Source organism: Coffea arabica, chromosome 11e, assembly GCF_036785885.1.
Source record: "Coffea arabica cultivar ET-39 chromosome 11e, Coffea Arabica ET-39 HiFi, whole genome shotgun sequence".
In the NCBI taxonomy this organism is placed as follows: domain Eukaryota; kingdom Viridiplantae; phylum Streptophyta; class Magnoliopsida; order Gentianales; family Rubiaceae; genus Coffea; species Coffea arabica.
In genome coordinates, this window is record NC_092331.1 from 53,813,881 (window position 1) to 53,834,527 (window position 20,647).

At 36.2% G+C, this 20,647-nt stretch overlaps 2 protein-coding genes and 1 pseudogene across 4 annotated transcripts; 1 reads left to right on the forward strand and 2 right to left on the reverse strand.

Moving 5' to 3' along the window:
* Positions 1-4,491: 4,491 nt before the first annotated feature.
* On the reverse strand, positions 4,492-6,629 carry LOC113718521 (peroxidase 24-like; annotated as a pseudogene).
* Positions 6,630-8,017: 1,388 nt separating this feature from the next.
* On the forward strand, positions 8,018-11,728 carry LOC113717703 (uncharacterized). The gene is made up of 6 exons (XM_027242495.2): positions 8,018-8,578; positions 9,744-9,861; positions 9,965-10,308; positions 10,404-10,535; positions 10,646-10,744; positions 10,832-11,728. Exons 1-6 carry the CDS (start codon positions 8,163-8,165, stop codon positions 11,292-11,294), a joined length of 1,572 nt encoding a protein of 523 aa, XP_027098296.1. The 5' UTR covers positions 8,018-8,162; the 3' UTR covers positions 11,295-11,728.
* Positions 11,729-16,494: 4,766 nt separating this feature from the next.
* LOC113717704 (1-aminocyclopropane-1-carboxylate oxidase homolog 3) lies at positions 16,495-20,446 on the reverse strand. 3 transcript variants are annotated; one of them, XR_003454486.2, is made up of 3 exons: positions 19,406-20,446; positions 18,039-18,244; positions 16,495-16,964 (listed from the first exon to the last, which is right to left on the reverse strand). XR_003454486.2 is itself a non-coding variant. In XM_027242496.2 (3 exons), exons 2-3 carry the CDS (start codon positions 18,915-18,917, stop codon positions 16,716-16,718), a joined length of 1,128 nt encoding a protein of 375 aa, XP_027098297.1. In that variant the 5' UTR covers positions 18,918-19,028; positions 19,406-19,546; the 3' UTR covers positions 16,495-16,715. The 3 variants fall into 3 exon arrangements, 2 of the variants coding, with proteins under 2 accessions (XP_027098297.1, XP_027098298.1); XM_027242496.2 differs by having other exon boundaries at positions 18,039-19,028; positions 19,406-19,546; XM_027242497.2 differs by lacking the exon at positions 18,039-18,244 and having other exon boundaries at positions 19,406-20,442.
* Positions 20,447-20,647: the final 201 nt, after the last annotated feature.

Consider the following 20,647-nt stretch of genomic DNA (forward strand, 5'->3'; position numbering starts at 1 on the left):
ATACATAAATGCAGCAAAGTCTAACCTCTTAATTAAAACAACCAGCAAAGCTAATAGAATTCCAGTGACTAGCCAACCAACCTAACTCTTCAGCCAAAGAAAATCGTGATAAGCTAGCTGCTTGATGCATATCTGATCATGGCAAATCCTAAACGACAGCTGAGAACTGAAAAGCTCTCCTACGGGGTTCATCGCAAACTTTTAACAGACTAGCTAATTGACAAGCCTCAATGGGCTGGGCTGGCCGCCGGAATCCCCTATATATAGGGGGTTTTCCGGCGGCTTGGGGGGGGGGGCTTAAGCCCCCACCAGCCCCCCCTTAAATCCGTGGCTGTCTTGAATGTCATCTGGTCAAGTGAAAACTGAAAAGGGGTAGCAATGGTTGTGGTCAAGCATATGTTCGTGCAACAGCTGTACACATAACTGGAAAAAAGGACTAACAACATGAAAATTTAGCAAATCTTTTGCCCGGTCCCCCCACCCCATGTGAGAGATCGTGCACATCCGCAACTTAATTTGCAGCATTTTGATCTTCCAATATGGATATGGACCATCAGTCTCCTCAATTTATACGAAGACCTATTCGTTCTTGCCCACCTTCCATGTACAGCAAAATGTTAGTCGTTGTCTTCAATAACCCCTCCAAATTAGTACAAAGCCATTCAAAATCTGTTTTCACTCCAAATACACTAATTAATGCCTTCCCTTTTTCTTCATTTTTCATATCTGATCAAGGTATTCTTCTAGATATTAGGTATCAGCTTACTAAGGTTAAAATTCAGCATTACAGTTACGGTATTCTTCTAACACGCTCCCCCTCCAAGAGAGGAAAATATTCTGATGATCATGTGCTCCTCTGATGTCATGCATCAACCATATTACAAGCAATTTCCAAGAAAGATTGCCATAATGGCAAATGATTCCAAGTATGGGAAATCGACTGAACTTGGAATAAAGGAACAACCAAAGCTAGCCAGTCCTTGTGTGTACGTATCTGCATAATATACAAGCACTTGTAATCCACATGCAAATAATTGGTTCTTGTACATCCAAAATTCTACGCAAGACTGAGACATGAAAGTTGATCTCTGCAACGAGATAAGATTCATGCCTTAAACATGAAACCTTTGGTGAAAGCGCATTTATAAAGGTTAGGTCATACAGAGAAAGGTTGTTAAAATAGACAAAGGATCCTTCTGGGAAATTCACTGGCCTCATCTGAAGAAAAGTAAGGGTATATATAAAGCTTGAAAAGCATACAACTTTGTGTTGTGGTCTAACATAATTTTGTAGTAATTAATGACTTAGCATCGACCTCTTTTACACGGTAACGTTCAAGAAACTTCATTTTTGTTAGTTGTGACAACAAGGATAGAAAAATGGATTAATTTTCTATGCACTGACAGAATATACACATTTATTATTGGATGCATGACACGTAATCCAAATTTGAATTTGAAACCCAAATTTTGTATATATGTCGTGCATCCAACTGTGATAGTGTATATACTGTCAATATATATATGATTTACTTTAGACAAATTCACATTTAAATAGGGATTAGGTATTAATGTTAATGATGAGTACTCTTGTTAAATTAAAGAGTAGATTACCCCTCATCATTGCTAATCTAATATTTTAGTTGAGATTTCCCTATAACACAGGTAGTAATGTATCAGACGTGCGGATGAGAAGCATCTATTGCTTTTCTTCGAGGTGAACCAATACTTAAGGCTGATATTAGATCAAAGAGGAGCAGAGCATGAGAATCTTAGACCTATTTGCTAAAAGCAAGGAGATTATATCAATAGGTAGAGAAAGACTGAAGGAGGGAGAAAAGATACTTTTTGACTTGTTCTGTTGAACCAAGTTAATGTGACACAACATATATAAAGGGATAATTTCAGAAACCTCCCCTAAGGTTTCTGACAATTTCACTGAACCCCCATAAGCTTTGAAAAATTACACTTACCTCCCTTGATTTGATAGTTTTAGGAACAAAATCTTAAAATAATATTGACTTAGACAATTTTTTAAATGAATATCCAAAAATGCTCTTATGGAATGAGTTTTAATTTATTTTCTTATACAATTATAAGATTATTTAGTATAATTATAAGGAAAAGGTACCAAAATTTTCATGTCCATATCTATTTGATAAACAACTATAATAATAATTTTATTGCTATGATATGATATTTTTAATGGTAGTTTATTATGGATTTAGATTTATAAGATAGATAAGAAAATGTTGAAATAATTTATTTAGAGTTTATAAATTTTTGGACTAATGGGATTATCATAATTTAGTAATACTTTTGGGCCATTTCTTTTTGATTTATTGTTAATTTTAATGCCAAAAAATAGAAAAAAAAGATCAGCAAAAACATTTGATTACATATAAAATTAACTCGTCAAAAAAAAATCACTAGTTCGCTATTTAGTTATAATAGAAACCTAGAGGCAATAGTGGTAGTTCTACAGTTTTATTAATGAAAAATTTTTAAAAAAGGAATAAGAAGAAAAAAAATGAAAAAATAATTTTAAAACTCGTTCTAAGTATAAGCGTACTAAATAAGAGAATTTCATTAAAATATTTAAGGGTAAAATTATCATTTTAAATAATAAGGGAGGTATGCATAATTTTTCATATCTCATGGGAGCTCAGTGAAATTGTCAGAAACCTCAGGGGAGGTTTCTGAAATTATCCCATATATAAATACTGGTATAGGAAAATGCAAATATAACTGTAAGGAATGACTATTGGTAGTATTATAGTAGCTAGAAGTTGAAAGGACAACTTAAAACAAAGTTTGGCTGCAGTCCGGTGTGGGATCTCTTTTGCCTTTCAATAAAGACGAAGACTTGGCCATGATAGTGCCTGGCAGAGTTGCTAGAAAAAAATCTACTAAACCATTCCCTCAGTTCTCTGTTTACTAGTAAACCAGTCTTACAATTAGGGTTCAAACATGAAAAAAGGTTTCTTGAGAATGGAATTGAACGTGGTTGGATATGAGGCATATGAAATTGATTTGTTACAAATGATGTCAATCAGAATTGAACAAGAATTTAATTTTTTTAATAGGTCATAATATATGAAGTATGAGCATAGCAAATTAAACTTTTTTTTTATTTTTAAATCGAACTTGACTCCATAAAAACTTGATATATTGAGACACTATCAACCAAGATATAGTATGAAACCAGACCGATACACCCAACAAATATTTAGATTCTAGTCTCTAGTCTAGAATATAAGAAGTAGTGAGCATAGATAAATTTTTTGAGCTTAATATAATGCCACAAGATGCTCAATAAGAGCTCCTATAAGATTAGTTTATCAACTACGACAATCTACTTAAGGCAATAGGGTTTATCACTTTTCGTATTTAGCTCGATATTATCGCGTTAAAATTTTAATGAAAAGAAAAATATATAGCACGAATTATTTAAGTTTGACTCGTACTTTTGACTTGACAAATGCTTATTCTTATCACGAAAAGAATTTAATATAGCAGAAATTAAATCAAATTTGAGCATTTGAGGGCTCCCTCCTTCAGTCTCCAAACTCTCATTTGCATCCATATCTAAAACTATCACTCAAGCTGAAATGTATATTGAAAATTTCACTTTTAGGGAACATAAACAAAAAAGAAAGAAGAAGGAGGTGACATCAAAACCCCCTTTTATCTTCACTTGACTTTGAGGACACAAAATAGGGCCCCTCGAATATTTATTGCAAATCTTACATTATTCCAATATTTTGGGAGGGTCTCCGATGCTGAGAGCTGGGCTTGCATGGTTTCTAATGTCTGGCCCATTTATTAGTGTTTCGACCCACAGACAGGCCCATTATTTGAATCGTGTAGTATCTCTTTGTTTGAAAATGTTTTGTCAATTAAGTCCACATATTTAGTTTCAACTTATATGACTCTAATAATTCAACATATATCACATATACATACTATGAAGGACATATTTAGAGTCTCAAACTTTGTTTTTTTATTTTTTTTGGGAAAATGTCCCATGCTTGATAGGAATTCTCTAACTTGATTAACTAAAACAACACAAAGATAAATTTTCTTTCTTTTTCTTTTTTTTTTTTTTAACGGAAGAAGAGTTTAACGTAGTAGTGGTTTAAAAGGGAGAGGGATGGGTTGGTAAGTACAGGGAGAGAATGTAAGTAAGAGGTTTAGGGTTTGATATATATATATATATATATCAAAAAATGGTAGTAGTAGTGGTTTAAAGGGATAAGAAATGAATTATTTGTTAATTACAAGCAGGCTTTCGTTTCTCACTACTAGCATTAATAATTTCAAGTGCGGCCACACCATATTGATATTACCATTCTTTAAATATGTTCATACATTGATATACATGGCATGTTTTGGTTTTTCCAAGAAGAAGCAATTAAATTGTGATTGATATTTCATAGAATAAGAAATAATAACCAAGATTAATTGATATAGTCTTCAAAACCAAGAAGATTTAAGGATTGATAACTCTGCAGTTCTTCCTGATTTCACCACCCTTTCCATCTGTAAGAACTCCAATGGCACCCATTTTATTGATAGATACCTTAAAGTGCTCAAGGAAGTCATCAAAATTCTGGAGATCCTTTGCTAGAGCAGCTGCTTGAGGATTGGTCAATAAGGCTGAATCTGATAAGAAAAGAGTCTTGTTTTGGTTCAAAGCCACAAAATAATGGCTGTCAAAAGACAATGAGCTTCCAGGATCCATCTCCAGGGTAGTTGCTGGATTAATTGGAACAGGGCAGATGGTCTTCAAAGTTTCAGCATAATCTGAATCTAGAGAGGGATCTGTGTCACCTTTCCCTGTGAAGTTGTAGAGCCTTTTTGCAATCAAAGTGCAGTGAGTTCTTCCAAGGGTATGTGCCCCTGAAATTGAAATCAGTCAACGGCTTGTGTCACAACTCTTCAATCTTAAAATTAAAGGAAACAAGGGTAATATTAATATAAATTCACAACCCAGATATTTTGGGAAGAATAATGCAATGATAAATTGATACAAGAATAAAAAAATTGAATATATTCCACGGGAAAGTGGAAGATCTCATTGATTATTGGTTACATTGCAAAAAAGGAGAAAAAAAAAAATACCTGATAGGGTGACAAGATCATTGATGTCTAAACTATGATTTTCAAAATTTTGAAGCAGAGTTGGGAAGTCTGCAAATGGTGAGGGTAAGCTTGGCAATACTTCAGAGGCAAGTGACACCCTTCCATCTTTCCTTCCGTGGGAACCTTCCAAATTGGCCGCTGAAACTGTAAATTTTTTAATGTCCATCCGTAAATCTCTTTCCTTCCCGTTTGGATTGCAAGTTCTTAGAATTTTTGTAGAAAAATATATTGTAATAATATAATACATGTAAGGTAAAAAAGTGATTTTCAGGTTTGGAGCAAATAGCCTTGTGCATAATGCATGACGAATGTGTCGATTTTTAACACATAATTAGTGAATAGAACCTACTCTTAGGTAAAGAAAAGTGATTTGCATCTTAAGTCACAGTTCAAACAATTGCCTTAGTTAATTGAGGTTAGTAGGATATAGTACTGACTATTGAATCTGATCTTGAAAGATTATGTTAGCTAATTGAGGTTAGAAGGATGTAAGTAATGTAATCTTACTTGATATGACACTGCATCTCGAGCAACCAAAGCAACAATGTCAGCACATGATACTGTATTGGGGCATTCTTTTTCAAGTTTAGATTTTATCTCATCGATAACCTCGTATCCAGTTAGAGCCCGGTTTGGGCTTGCCTCTTTTTCAGCTGTATTATTACTGGTCGAATCAAGAAGAAGTGATGCATCACAGCCCTGCGAGTGGAATTAATATTGCATGAGATATATTTGGTTCCAATAATCAAGATAATTGAATAAATACATCCAACTTTATATGATTTTCTCGAACAAAAAAGGTTACCGAATTCATGAAATAACTCGAAGGAATAGGGAGGGGGGAAAACCTACCGGGAAAATTCCGAAAATTACGAATAGAACTCTGCTGCATGATGAATGTTTTCCAAAAAATGATTGAGTAGTTGAGTGACACAATATAGATTTAGAGTGTAAAAATGCTTGACATTGAAATTTCTAAGGTTTGGATTAATTTGGCTTGCGAAGATAAGACTAGGTAAGTTGAAAGAGAGATCAAAACATGAAAGTTAAGTCATAAAACAACAAAAAACGGTGGAAATAAAAAATTAATAACTTTTGAAAGAGATATCAAAAGTTCAAAGTTAGGTCATGAATTAAAAAAAAAAAAAGAAGGTAGAAAAATAGAAAATGTAGACATTTAATTCACACCCTAACGAAGCAATCATGGTAGTGAATTCTTAGTAACTTTGCAGCCAAGGTGGAGTTATTAGCAACTTTGCTCCATGTGATGTTCTTCACGATGCATTCAACTTGAGGGCAGCTTTCTTCATAGTAATCCATCTTTAGGCCCTTGGCATGATCTTCATTGCCAATTCCATGTTGTCCAACAATTCCAAGATTTTGACAGAGTTTTTCACCGACCTCCTTTTTTTGGCCGCCAGCTTTGCAAATTCCAAAACTTCCCAGAATTACACACACAAGTAGAAAGAAAGCACTGGCTTTCATCTTATTCTCCATGCAATCTCTCCTCTTGGAAATGCAAAATCAGAACAGAAATGTTTTTGAGTTGCAAGATTGGGAAACAATATATATATAGGCGTCTACTGCAGCCGAATTGCATGCAATTGAAGCAATTATTCCTAGCGTGAATATGTGGACATTGTTCTCGTTCTCCAGCACACGGTTCATGAAAGTTGTATCTTGCTAGGTCTGTTACTACATTAAATCATTGACTTTTCATCGCTATTTTGTACATATTATTTATGGGATATGGCACAACAATTATCATATATCTGTAACTTAGTATAAAAGTTTTCTGGCAGACTGCTTTAAATTTGAGAATGAATTTTGCACTAGTTTGAGCTAAAAGGAACAAGAAACAGAAAGTCAACTCCATTGATGCGTCCTAATAGGATTTTCATTGTATCCTACGTATTGTTAGTCGAATTGCATTGCATTCTTTATTTCCCTTGAACAATACTACATGTTCTGTTCAGTTTTTATCCAGTGGCTTCATATTCCCTTCTCTTCTTCTCCATGCAGCATCACCTCTTAGTTGGATCCTTCTTTTAAAAAAGATTGTTATCAATTGCGGTATTGGTACGTGAACTGAAAGCGTAATTTCTTGGCCCTTAAAAATGCTAAAGGTAGAGCAATAGTTTGTTTTAGACTTTTAGTTAAAGGTTTCATTGGCCCTCAAGAATGCCAAAGGCAGAGCTATCATTTGATTGGTGTTTTAGTTTCCCAAACATCCATGAATAATTCTATGATATTGCCTGAATAACTACTTTCATACCATATCTAATATTTTGATTGATTGCCTGTGTAGCTCAATACTTTGCACAAGTCCAAGTACTAATCCCTATCTATTTGTAACTCATCACCTATTTGGAAAATTTTATTGTTAAAAGGGATATCATCGCTTCAATTTATCTTTAGTAAACTGACTGTCACATCATTCAATAATGATGATTATTTAAATTTTACATAGTTGAGATGTTGTAATAAGAGTCAAAGACTCTTATTTCTATCATTTTCTTGTGGATTTCAATCTTAAAAATATAATATTCACATGACATATGATTTCATACCACTTCAAAGAAAATGACGTGATTTCATTTATGACTCACATGATCTAAGTACTGTAACATCTCCTCACTTATTAATGTTTGATTGAGCATTCAAACATTGTATTGCAAAAAATTATCAAACCAAATAAACATATTTTATTGTGAAAATTTTTTCAATGGAATATATAAAGATAGTTAAGGTTTAACTAGGAATGACAAGGGGTGAGAGGAAGTTAAAGGTTCTAAACTTTTTTTTTTCTTTTTCTTTCTATGGGCATATGTGTAAAATCGCTAAAGCTAATTGTTAGGGTGACTTAGGCTGAAAACAATCAAACATGGGAAAAAACATCCTGTCAACCGCAAACACTTTTTCTTTTCTTTAATTTTCGAGCCAAAATGCAGGGAAATCTATAAATCTTTGCTCTGTAAATATAACTTACTAATCAATAGTAATCAACTAGTTGCATAAATGTTGAAATTCTTGAGAAGTAAAATCCATCTCCAAAATCCCAAACTTTACATTCCCATTTCCCATGTTCACAGCAAAACCACCTCAAAATACACCCCACTTTCCAACCCAGCAATTGATTTCATCCTAAATGAAGCAGCTCAAGACATTAAACCCTTAAAACCCTCCTGTCCAAACCCTCCAAACCCACAAAAAACTCTAGTAGAAAATGAAGAAAAAAAGGCCCCTTTTAATAGTAGGGTTCAAATATCTCATCCCTGGCCTGAATGGGTGGAGCTGATGGATAAGTTGCTGAAAGGTGGATATTTTGATCAAATTGGACACCCTTTTGGTAGAAATGAAATGGGCTCGAAGTTTTTAAATCAGATTAGGACTGCTTGCTTGAATTATGCTCGCGACCGGTTTGATCTTATAAGGTAGCCTTGGTGTTTGATGAAATGCTTAATTGAATCTTTGTGTTGTTTTCTGGAAAGTATTATTGGCACTGATGGTTCAGTGAATTTTATTGTGGTTATTTGGGGTGATTGTTTGTTTTTGTAACTATATGGATCATCTGTTTGGAACCTAAATGGTTTGGCTAGTTATATGCTTATTATGCTCTGCGAATGTCTAATTCTTACGTATCATGTCGTAAATTATGTGCAATATTTTATCGCCTTAAATTTCTTCTAATGGAAGGAAGGTTGATTAAATATACTGTGGATTTGTACAAAAACATGCAATACTTTTTCTTTCTTTTATACATAACAATTTAAAATGGAATTCCGGTGGTTAAGACTAGTGAGTTTAGTTCACACCAAGATCCAGGTTATAAGCCTGCAAAAACAGAGTAGTATTTCATCCTTGGACATATCTCTTTAAACCACTAAAAGTCTTTGGCCTGTATTTGATGCAACTTTTGCATCACTTGTATGCATCATCTTAATAGCAGAATTTCTTGCTCTTTGAATCTTGTTAAGTGCTGTCCTCAAAATTTTCCTGATCACTTTAATGTTTTTCTCAAGGTGAAAGTTTGGTATTATTTAAAGAGAATAAACACTTTGTTATTGTGATGGACATAAAGATTTAGCACACTTAAGGGAAAGTGCTACTTTTTTAACCTGATTGTGACCTTTCAACATACTAGAGCTGAACTTATGGCATTCGTCATGGCAAGCAGAAACTTAGCTTAGCCATCAAACTCATCAAAATTTCATTGGTAGTTATACAGGCAAGGTCAAGGGTCTGGGTGGGGCTAGAATTAGTTGAAGACTTCATGTTATTAGAGTCATCATGCCATTGATAATTCAAACATGGGTTAGCATGATATAATGAATTGTCTGCAAAAATCTCTTCTAGTATGAAACCAGTACCATTTTTTATGTAAACCCTTTGAAAAATTGTACGCAGTCATGTTAGTTCATCTAAAGTTAGTGGCTGCTTAAGATCTTACATCATCTGCGCACTAATTAAAGGATCATACCAGCATGCAAAATAAAAGCTAAAAGCTTTTACTTCGTTGTGCAAGGACATGAGGGTATGTTTTATGTTCCACAAAGCAAGTTTCATTCCATATGTTTATGACTATGCAATTTGTACCAGGTTTTTGTCCCAGAAAGATATTCAGATTGTTGCTGGATCTGGATGTCCTACCTTGGACAGAAAAGTTGTGAACTCAGGAAAGCGACTAAGAGCACATGTGGGAACTGATGAAGGAAATGTATGCACTCAAAATAAAATCAGCCTCCTGCGTTTCCGTGATAAAATCAGCCTGTTGCATGAAGTTGCATGCATTCACCTGTCTAATGTGGACAGCTTTGTAGGTTTGCAGCTCCTGTGTTTTGAGGGGAAATTGTGAGAGGGCTTTTGTAAAGGCACGTGAGGATGAAGGGGGCAGGACTGTCGACGTCATGCGCTTCTTGTTGACATACGGACTCGATGCTATAATTGGTACTGTAGAGAATGAGCCTTGCCTAAACAAGAAGGTCAAGGAGTCGGTCAGAAAATTGCTGAAAGAAATCACAGAGTTCAGCTCTGAGGAAACTGATACTGAGCAGTCTACAGCTTCAACTTCTGGATGGATTTCATCTACTCAAGGAATCTCAGCTCACCAGGGGCAAGATCAAGTTAATGTAATAATGAAACCTGGCGATTGGAAATGCCCCAAGTAAGTCCCTACCAAATAGTATCTTATTAAAAACATAGTCCAGCATCTTCTGCACTTGATAAATGATGCGCAAAATTCCTTTCTTCTCTTCTCAGATGCAACTTCCTAAACTTTTCTAGAAATGTTAAGTGCTTGCGTTGTGAGGGATTATTCCAAGAAAGACTACAGAAACTTGGCGAGGACGAAGATCATCTTCCACTAAAGAAAGGAGACTGGATATGTGAGAAGTAAGGAACTATTTTACAAGCCTGCTTCTGGTCAAAGTACTTTATACTTTGTTTAACCATATGCTTTTCTTTGTACTTTCTCCTTCTTATGTGGCTCAATATTTTTACAGGTGCAATTTTTTGAATTTTGCAAAAAATACAAGGTGTTTACAATGTAAAGAGAAGCCATCAGGTCGACAACTCATTCCTGGGGAGTGGGAATGTGAATCGTAAGTAATTTTTTTCCAGATAGTTTAATGAAGTTTTATAATTTTGATTTACTGTTGTTCTTATAATTGGATTTCGTTACTTTCCAGGTGTAACTACATAAATTTTAGAAGAAATATGGTATGCTTAAAATGCGATCATAAAAGACCGAAAGCGTCAAATTCTTCATCCTTACCATCTCCATCTGCCAGTGACCATATGCCATATCGTCGTACACGCCCTTATTTTGGGCAAGAGAAGCAATGTGGAGATGAAGAAAGTGATGTAATAAAATTTGTTGAAACTGAAGGCCAACATAGATCAAACTCACTAGATGAGGCTCCAGGATTTGTTGACTTTCCTTTGGTGTGTGGTAAGAGTGACTTGTCCCAGAATGTTCAGAAGCAAGAGAGATGGAGAAAGGAAATGGCTGAGCAGAGCAGAAGTGCTGCAAAGGCAAAGGAAAATGCTGGTGTTTTCAAATCTTCCATCACCCGGGACAGTAGAGAGTTGCTTCAGTTGGATGACGATGAAGAGATGGCTGAGTGGTTTGGACGCAGAAGAGACAACTGAGCAAAACAATGAAGACTTTGTACTGGAAAGTGAAAGAGATTTCAGTCTGAAATCATATGCGCGGACAGGGATCAACCAAAGACATAACTGACAACTGCAACGTACACTTGGCCTAGACATTTCCTACTGTTGGTTTGAGTGATCTAGTCTATATAAGAAAGTGAATCTAGAGCACGCAATCAACAAATGCCTATATGCATGATCCTTTATGTAGAGATGGTTGAAGGTGTATTATTACCTTGCACTCTATTAGCTGATGTCTCATTACTCACAAAAATGGGACAATCTAACATGATTGGGTTGGATCAATCTTCATTGGATGTATGTGGAGTGCAAGAAACTTCATGTGGCATTGATAAATGCCTTAAGAAAAGAAACATAGCGACCTGTGAGCATGCACAAGAAAAAGAACATTATACCTGTTAACTTTTTTCCATCTCAGTAACTTGGATCAGCAGTTACAGTTTTACACTTGGTGCTGAATTCGAAATGCATATAGCAGAAGAACAGTGTAAAGAGTCATGCTCAGCTAATCGTGCAGCTTGGGCTGAACTTAGACTCAGACAATGTCGACCTGAGCTGAGAATTTGAGAATTTGACGGAGCTACTAATTATAAAAGCTTGCAAGTAAATCTTTTTGTTATTAGCCAATAGCTTGCAAGCAACTTGGTTGAATGAACCCCTAATTTTCACTTGTCTTATAGCTATATCGCATTGTTCTGAGTAGTCGCTTGCAATAAGAAAATTGCCAGAGTATCTAAAATGCTCAAGTTTCTTGCCTAGCGAGTAATGACCAACAATTTGCAAGTGGCTTCCATAATATGGACTTAAATCCACAAAATGTACCATAATTGCACAAACCCTATTGGCCCTGATAGGATTCAGAAATGAATTTATAAATTTATATAGTAGAATTGTAGGATTGTAACGACGGGATTTAGAATTTAACAACTATGCTTTCGAGTAAGGTTTTGACCTTAAATACAAGTTTTATTAGTTGGTATAGCTGATCTAGCTTTGTTTAGCTAGTACATAACATTGGATGGGAGTATTTTTCAAAAACTAGATTTTCAAATACAATAAAAGTTTTTATAAAGTACTCTAAAAGGTAATCTAAAAATTAGTTTAAATTTTTTTAAAATTTTAACAAATATTTCAAAATATATTCTAGAAATTCTTCTACTCTTAAATATCCCAAAATATTTTCTGAAAATATCCTAAAATATAATCTAAAAACTCTGCTATAGCAAAATTTTTCAAAAACACCTCCAAAAACAGCTAATCCAAACGGAGTCTACTAAGCATTAGTCTCTAATTATACCAATTTTTTATTTGGGATAATATCAAAAACCTTTCCTGAGGTTTCTCTTAATAGCATTTACCATTCTTGAGATTTTAAAAATATCACTTACCTCCTTTAGTAATTATAAAATGACTATATTAACCCTTACTTTATATATAACCCATATATCAAATAAAAAGAGTTCAAAAAATTAAAGAAAAAAAAAAAGAAAAGCCACTTTCTTCTCTTTCTCTTTTCTCCAATATTTTATCTTGTCTATTTTTTGGATGACTGTTCGATTTTTTGTTGGATAAATTATCATAAATTGAATTTTGTTTATCTTTTTCCTTTTAGTAATCGTGGTAGCGCACGGTAGATTTCTTTGGTTATTTGATTTTATTTTTATAGTGATTTATTACAACTCAAAGGCTTGGGTCATAGGTTGAGAAAAGGTAAAAAAGAATTAATTTTGATCATATAAAGTTGAATTGGTGCTAATGTATTCTTTACCAGTATCTTTCTTTTGTTTTTCAAAATTTCATTTTTAAGAGCTATGGCTTTGTAACATGGTAATAGTACTTAAGATTTAGATGGTGGTTTTTAGTGGAGTAAAGGAAGTGGCTTAGGAGTATTTTTGTTTAGCAAAAGAAGTAAAAGGATAGTTTAGGATTTTTAAAGATTTTTTCATACAAATAGCAAAAGTAAGGAAAGTAAGTGATACTTTTAAAAAAATACTAAGTAATCTCAAAAATACTAAGTAATATCCCTTTCTACTTTTTACTCCGATTAATGAAATAGATCTATTTTGCCAAAAAAAAAATTTCTCTTATATATATCGGATCGGATGGTCCTTTCCTTTTTCTGTCGTTCAACTTCTGCTACTCTTCCTTAGCACATGCAGTATTAGAGTTTCCTTTAGTTTCATATTCTTTTTTCCTTGTAATCTATGGCTTACATGGAAAAACTAAAAGAAGACTCAGTAGTAGCAGTAGACTGGAGTTGTTATCTTCCAAAAGAACTCCTTGGTGTAATCTTGGATAAGCTAATTCACCTTTCTGATTACATCCGATTCGGGGCAGTTTGCAAGTCCTGGAATTCCGTTGCACTTGATCACAAACAAGTCCGGATTGCCAATATCAATAGGCAGCCTCCTCTGCTCTTCATTTCCACTCCAGAAAAGGCCTACAACTGCTGTATCAGCACCACCAAACTACACAGTATTTCGGAGCATAAGTTTTACAATTGCCAATTCCAAATCCCTCATAGATCTCGATTGTTAGGTTCGTCTTATGGCTGGTTGGCTGTTGAAGAGGCGGCCATGTCATCAAACCTTATGAATCCCTTCACTCGAAAGACTATAAATCTGCCTAGGCTTGATTCTGGTGCGGATGAGGTTCGTAAAACGTAAATTGATTTTGTCTTGTGATCCTTGTTCAACATGGCCGGCGGCTGATTTTTGTGTTGCTGCAATTTATGGTTTTTGTATGAAACAAAATTTTGCTTTCTTAATACCGGACGAAAAGTCTTGGACTAAAGGAGTTTATACAGTTGGCTTTGTTCTGGACATTATGTTTCACAGAAGGAATGTTGTATGTAGTAGATGAACAAGGGCTCATTGTCGTTGACTACAGAAGGTTCAAATACAATCATGATGATCAATTTGTTACAAAAGTTGAACTTGAACTGCCATACCAGAATCATGTCATTGTGATAAGTAGTTTTCGTCAGCCCTATCTAGCAGAAGCTTCAAATGGAGATTTTATTATTTCTTAGTGACAGTTCCTTACTTGACCAATGAATATTCTCATGTGGGATTCACCACTTACAAGCTGGTGAAAGAAACCATGGCTTCATCAGACGAAGAAAAGCTTTGCTGGGAGAAAGTTCATAATGATGATCCCTTTTTTTTTTTGCCATAATTATTCCTTATGCATCTCAGCATCTTGTTTTCCCTGTTACAAGCTGTATTACGTATACTTTTTCACTCGGAATTTTAGGGGCAGATATTACTATTGTCTTCCTGATGAGTCTGATAATGATGGCATTGGAGTGTGTAACCGGGACGATACGAAGGCAAGGAAACTTGACTGTCTCGAAGGTTCTCAAAATCGTGCAATTCCTATTGCGTGGATATCTCCAACATTGAGCTGAATTGACATCAGATCAGAAATCTACACCCTAATCGTTCTTTTTCTAGCAAATTATGATTATAAATGTTATCTCTAGATTGCATCTTCGAGTTCGTAATTCTTACTATTAAACCTCTCTTAGGCTCTGGTGGATATTTTACTTATTATGGACATATGTTTGTGAAAGCATTACAAATTAATAGTGTGTCATGCCGTTCCCTTGTTGATTGTAGATTTAACTCTGCCGAAATATTTACTGTTGCATAATATTTGCAGGAAACTAAACATGTTAGATGAACATGTAGCGCAAGTCCAAACAAGCATTTTAGATCATAATCTTTTGATTGATAATGAACAGACTGAACCAGCTGGGGATCTTTGCTCTGAACTTTGGAATTTGATTTGGCTCACGAAAGAAATAAGACTCCGTTTGTATTTGACTGTTTTTTACAAACTAGTTTTTCACAGACAATGTACTTGCGAGCGTAAAGTTTACAATTGTGGTCTCCAAATTCCTATTAAATCTCGCATCGTAGTTTCATCTTATGGCTGGCTAGCTATTGGAGTTGTGGATTCGTCAATCAAGCTTGAATCTCTTTAGTAGAAAGACTATATATTTACCTGGGATTAGTTCGCAATCTCCCATCTTCGGAGGTAGGGTCCGTAAACTGATTTTGTCTTTGTGATCCTTGTTCAACATGTCAGTGGGGTTGATTTTGTTGTTGCTGCAGATTACAATAAAAAAGTTACTTTTGCAAGACCAAAAGAAAATTCCTGTTGGACTGAAGAAGTTATTGTACGTCATGTTAAGGACATAATTTTTCACAAAGGGATGCTATAATGTGCTGCGTGAAAATTTCCTCCGTAATTACTGTTATTGACAATAGTAACTACAAATACTATCAAGATGAATTTGTTGCTACTTTTAAAGTTGAGCTGGAAACCGAGTATTTCTATAGAGCCTTTTGGAATATTTCGTTGTATCTGGTGGAAGCCACAGACGGAGACTTGTTGCTGGTTATCAAGGTTCCAATGTTTCGTTTTGGTATGGAAATTCACACTTATAAGCTGGTGAAACAGACAATGGCTTCATCAGGTGAGGAGAAGTTCTACTGGGGAGCATGTCGCAGGCTGGAGAGCGATGAAATTGGCTTTTTGGGTGAAAATTATTCGTTATGCGTCTCACCATCTTGCTTTCCTGATTGCAATCCACATCAAGTATACTAATTCTTTCATAATTTTAGAAGAAATAATTCCGACATGTCTGACCATGGCATTGGAAGAATTCACCAGAAGGGTGTTAACGCAAGGAAATTTATGGATTTTGAAGGTTTGGGAAATTGTGGAGTATCCATTGCTTTGGGAAATTGTAGGGTACCCATTGCTTGGATATCTCCTACATTGTGCTGAATTGAGATGAGAGAATCACAAACCTATAACCTTTAAACAAACGTAATTGCTACTTATATGTTGTATAACTTCAATTTCGTCATTCTAATTAAAGTCTTCTTGGATTCAGCTGGATATTCCACATATGAACTTATCTTAGTCAACGTCTGCAGATTTAAGTCTAGAGTGATATTTATGGTTACATAGTTTTTGCAAGATCTTTATAGGAATTATCTTTGAAGAACCTACAAATAGCCATTTTGAATCACCACCTGGATCTGTAACTTGAACTTGGAATTTCTTTGGCTGTGTTTGATATTTAACAGTTGATTAGTAGATTAACCTGATTCCGAAAAAGGGATCATTGAAGATATAGCCTGTGACAAGACCATACACCAAGTAGTTGTAATTGGAGATCACATTAATCAAACAAGAATCTTAAAGACAATTGTATCTCATCCAAGTCCTGGGACAACTTTCTATTCATGTATTCCTTGTAAGACAGAAATTTACACCGTCCTATGGCAGATGGATTATTTTCTTAATCTACTTAATTTTGCTCCTCGGAATATGTGGTACACAAATCGATTATTTTCTTAATGTTCAGCTGATTCTTGTGTTTCAAATTCTGTAGTAGTTTGTCAGCGTCTTGCCATCCAACTCCTTGGAGAAAAATCTTCCCATGTAATCAGACAGTGTGAACTGCCTGTAAACAGCTGGTTTTTCAGCAGATACAAGTTCAGGAAAAGGTCCACACAGCTGATCACTATGGCTTGGCTTCAGAAAAACAGCAACAGATACACGAGCATCTCGGAGAGGGTTTGCCAACACTCTGTGCTCCACGCTTTTGTATTGATCATTCGACATTATCTGCAAAACAGAAGACAAACAGAAAAATGTGTGCAGGCTTTCACAATGTGGTTCCCTAAAACTCGAGTCCAGAGTTAAAAATGAAGAGAAAAAGTGAAACAAATCCTTCCCAAGTCATTCGTAAAGCACGAAACGCATCATTTCCAGATCATATTCGTGCATGAAAAGAAAAGCATTATTATCAGTGCGATAAACGAGGATCCAGATCAATTCAAGAAGTTTCTTAGCAGGGGCATCACAAATCAAAACTGAACAATTGGCCAAAATTGCATTACCTAAAGAAATAGAACGCAAAGAAGACTAAAACATAACATACATCTAGTTTCTTTGTTGACTTCAATCTTGAACTGAGGCTCCCAAAGGTCAAATTGCCAGCCCCAATTCAAAAAATATGTGAAATATGTGAGTGGAGAGTTCAAGATACCCCACCGAACACTGCTTTTCCTCCCTCAGCATACCAAGCATTCCAAAAAGATGCCAGATATTTCCACCTTTAAATTGCCCATAGATCTTATGCAAATATTCAAATAGGAACATTTAAGGCTTCACATGTGGTAATAACTTCTCAAAATGGGAAAAGTAGAGATTTGTTAAATTTGTTGGGTGTATCTCAACCAAGGATATCATCAAACTATCTACTTAATTCGTAATATCCAGTGTACATGTCACGCTCTTAGACTATGCAATATGCAGTATATTTGCTCCATTGATCAATTGCAATCCTACTTTCTTCACTCGGCTACTAATAATTCGTGCAAATATTTTATTACACCCCTAACTCATGTAAGAGAGATATTTCATCCTAGAACCGTTTCCACAAACTTTGTTTCACAAACTAAGATTTCAATAAGCAGGGCTTTTTGGTCGAGAGTCTAGCACTTAATAATAAAGTTCGATAATTGTGCTGTATTACATGAACTTTTGATAATACAGGTACTTAAGCTTCAAAGTCCAAAGCATGTAGGTTTGAGATTTCGCAGTGTGAATCAGTACTTGGGCTAAAAGAATCTCGCTGATGCATAAAATTTTGAACAGGAAATATAGCTAACTTAACTTTTACTTATACAGTTATACCTGGAAAAGATCCCCAATATTGAACAAAATAGCACCCTTCACAGGCTCCACATCAACCCACCCCTCCCCAATTTTGACCTGCAACCCCGGCACCTCATTTTGCACCAGCATAGTCAGCAGCCTCAGGTCAGTATGTGATGTCAACCCATCAGTCAGTTCCGGCTGTGTGCAATATGGATAGTAATGGGCAGCCATAACCCTCCCACCTGAAATCTCCCACAACTTATTATTACTCTTTTCCAATCCCAAACCTTCAAACAAAATTCCCATAATTTCCTCAGATATTTTCACCACTTCTTTATCCCACTCCACCACCCCCTCCCGGCACATGACTGGGACATTTTCCCATTTTGGTGGTCTAGGAGATAAGTTCATCTGGAAGGTGTCGCGCCAGCTGGCGGCTTCTGATTGATAGAGATCAAAGTTTGTCAAGTAGGCTGCCCCACGTGACATATCCCTCGAATAATACTCCTTTTTTACCTTTTCTGGCAGCTCAAAAAAATCTTGCATTGAGCTCAAGATTTTGGTGATTGATGACAATGAGACTGAGTGGTTGATGATTTGGAAGAAGCCTAGTGAAGAAGAGGCTCGGCGGACTTGGTCAACCAGGGTTGAGCGGGGTGAGAAGAAATCTATAACGGGGATGGTAGGTATTAGGCCAGGTGTGCAATTTGGATCAGCCTTTCTGGTTGGGGAAGGTTTCTGGTTTGGTTTGGGTGGGTAGGGATGAATGAAGAAGGAAGGGATGCTTTCTAGGCCACGATCAACAAGGCCTTTGACTCCGATTTTAGACTCATCAAATTGTTTGATTTCTTGAAGACGGGTGTTTCGGTTAGTCATGTCAGATTGAGGAGGAGGGTTGGCAGCTGTGGTTTCCATTCGGGTTTTGAGCGTTTAGGAATGATGGCAATGGATTTTTCTCCTTTTACATTCAAGTAAGGGTACAGGTAGGGGTTTGAGAGTGTTATCACAGAGATCAGAAGGAGTGGTCTGGAGAATAAAAATGGCAGGTATTATCAAAAAAAAAAAATATGGTAGGGGAGGGGAAGCATTGTACATAAGGTAGACGAAGAAATCAGGCAGAATAGGAGCCCCAAAAACAAAAAACAAAAATCTAGAGTGGTTGAATTGAACATGGAGCAAATATAATGCTTCAACTATTTTATTTGTTTAATAATTTATTCTCAGACAACATATAAAGCTACTTTATTCTATGAACACTTTTTTTACTTGCCTTTTTATCTCATCTCATGTGTATTAAATTATCTTCAAAAAAATTAAATTGTCTTCAAAAGAATAGCTACCTAAACGAAAAATGTAAGAAAGAAAAAACACAAAAATGCAAGCTTAAACTTTAAAGTTTATACCTGAAGATTATCCCCAATGTTAAACACAATTGCGCCCTCTACAGGCACCACGTCCACCCAATCTTCTCCCACTTTGACCTGCAACCCGGGCACTTCATTCTGCACCAGCACGGTCAGCAGCCCCGGATCAGTATGTGACGTCAGCCCAGCCGTCAATTCCGCCTGCGGGCAGTACGGGTAGTAATGGGCAGCCATAACTCTGCCGTCTGACAATTCCTTCAATTTATCCTTCTTTTCCAGTCCCAACCCTTCAGATAAGATTTCCAAAACTTCCTTGGATATTTTCACCACCTCTTTGTCCCATCCCGCCACTGTCTCCCGGCAGCTGAACGGCACGTTCTCCCATTTCGGCGGGTTTGGCGCCAAGCCCATCTGGAAGGTGTCCCTCCAGCTGGCGGCCTTTGATTGGTAGAGATCGAAATTTGTGGAATAAGCCGCCCCACGTGACATATCCCTGGTGTAATACTCCATTTTTGCATCTTCCGGCAGCTCGTAAAACTCTTGAATTGAACCCAAGATTTTCTTGATTGAGGCAACTGGGACGGAGTGGTTGATGATTTGGAAGAACCCCAGTGTAGAAGATGCTCGCCGGATTTCGTCAACGATCGTCGACCTGGAAGAGGAGAAGTCTATGACGGGGATGGTGGGCTTCGTGCCGGGTCTGTTATTCGGGTCTTTCGGGTTTAGTTCGGCTGGCTTGGGATGGATGAAGAAGGAGGGAATGGCGGGTAGGCCGCGGTCAACTAGGCCTTTGACTCCGATTTTGGATTCATCGAATTGCTTGATTTCTTGGAGACGGGTGCTTTGGGTGGTCGGGTCGGGTTGAGGTGGTGGAGGGTTGGTGGTTGTGGTTGCCATGACTTTGAAATGGTGGCGGGTTTTTGCCGTTTAGATTCGGATACGGGTATGGATAGGGGTTTGAGGGTCCTTTAGATATGGAAATTACTAATTAGAGTGGGGAGAGAAAGGGGTTGTTTGCAGGAGGTGTAATTTGGAAAATGAAAATGGTAAGAGAGAGGAAACATTGTAGACGAGGTGGACCAGAAAATTTTAAAAATATAAGGAATGGAGCAGTTGAATTGCGTGGAGCAGTTGAATTGAGTAAAAAATTCTACGAATATTCTTGTCTATCAATGACAACTCTTTTGTCTCTTATCACAATTGTACTGCCAGCAAAGGTGTGGCATTTGTATTTTCTGCCTCTAACAAGAAACAGAAGCCACTTGTTTAGGTCCTTTAGCT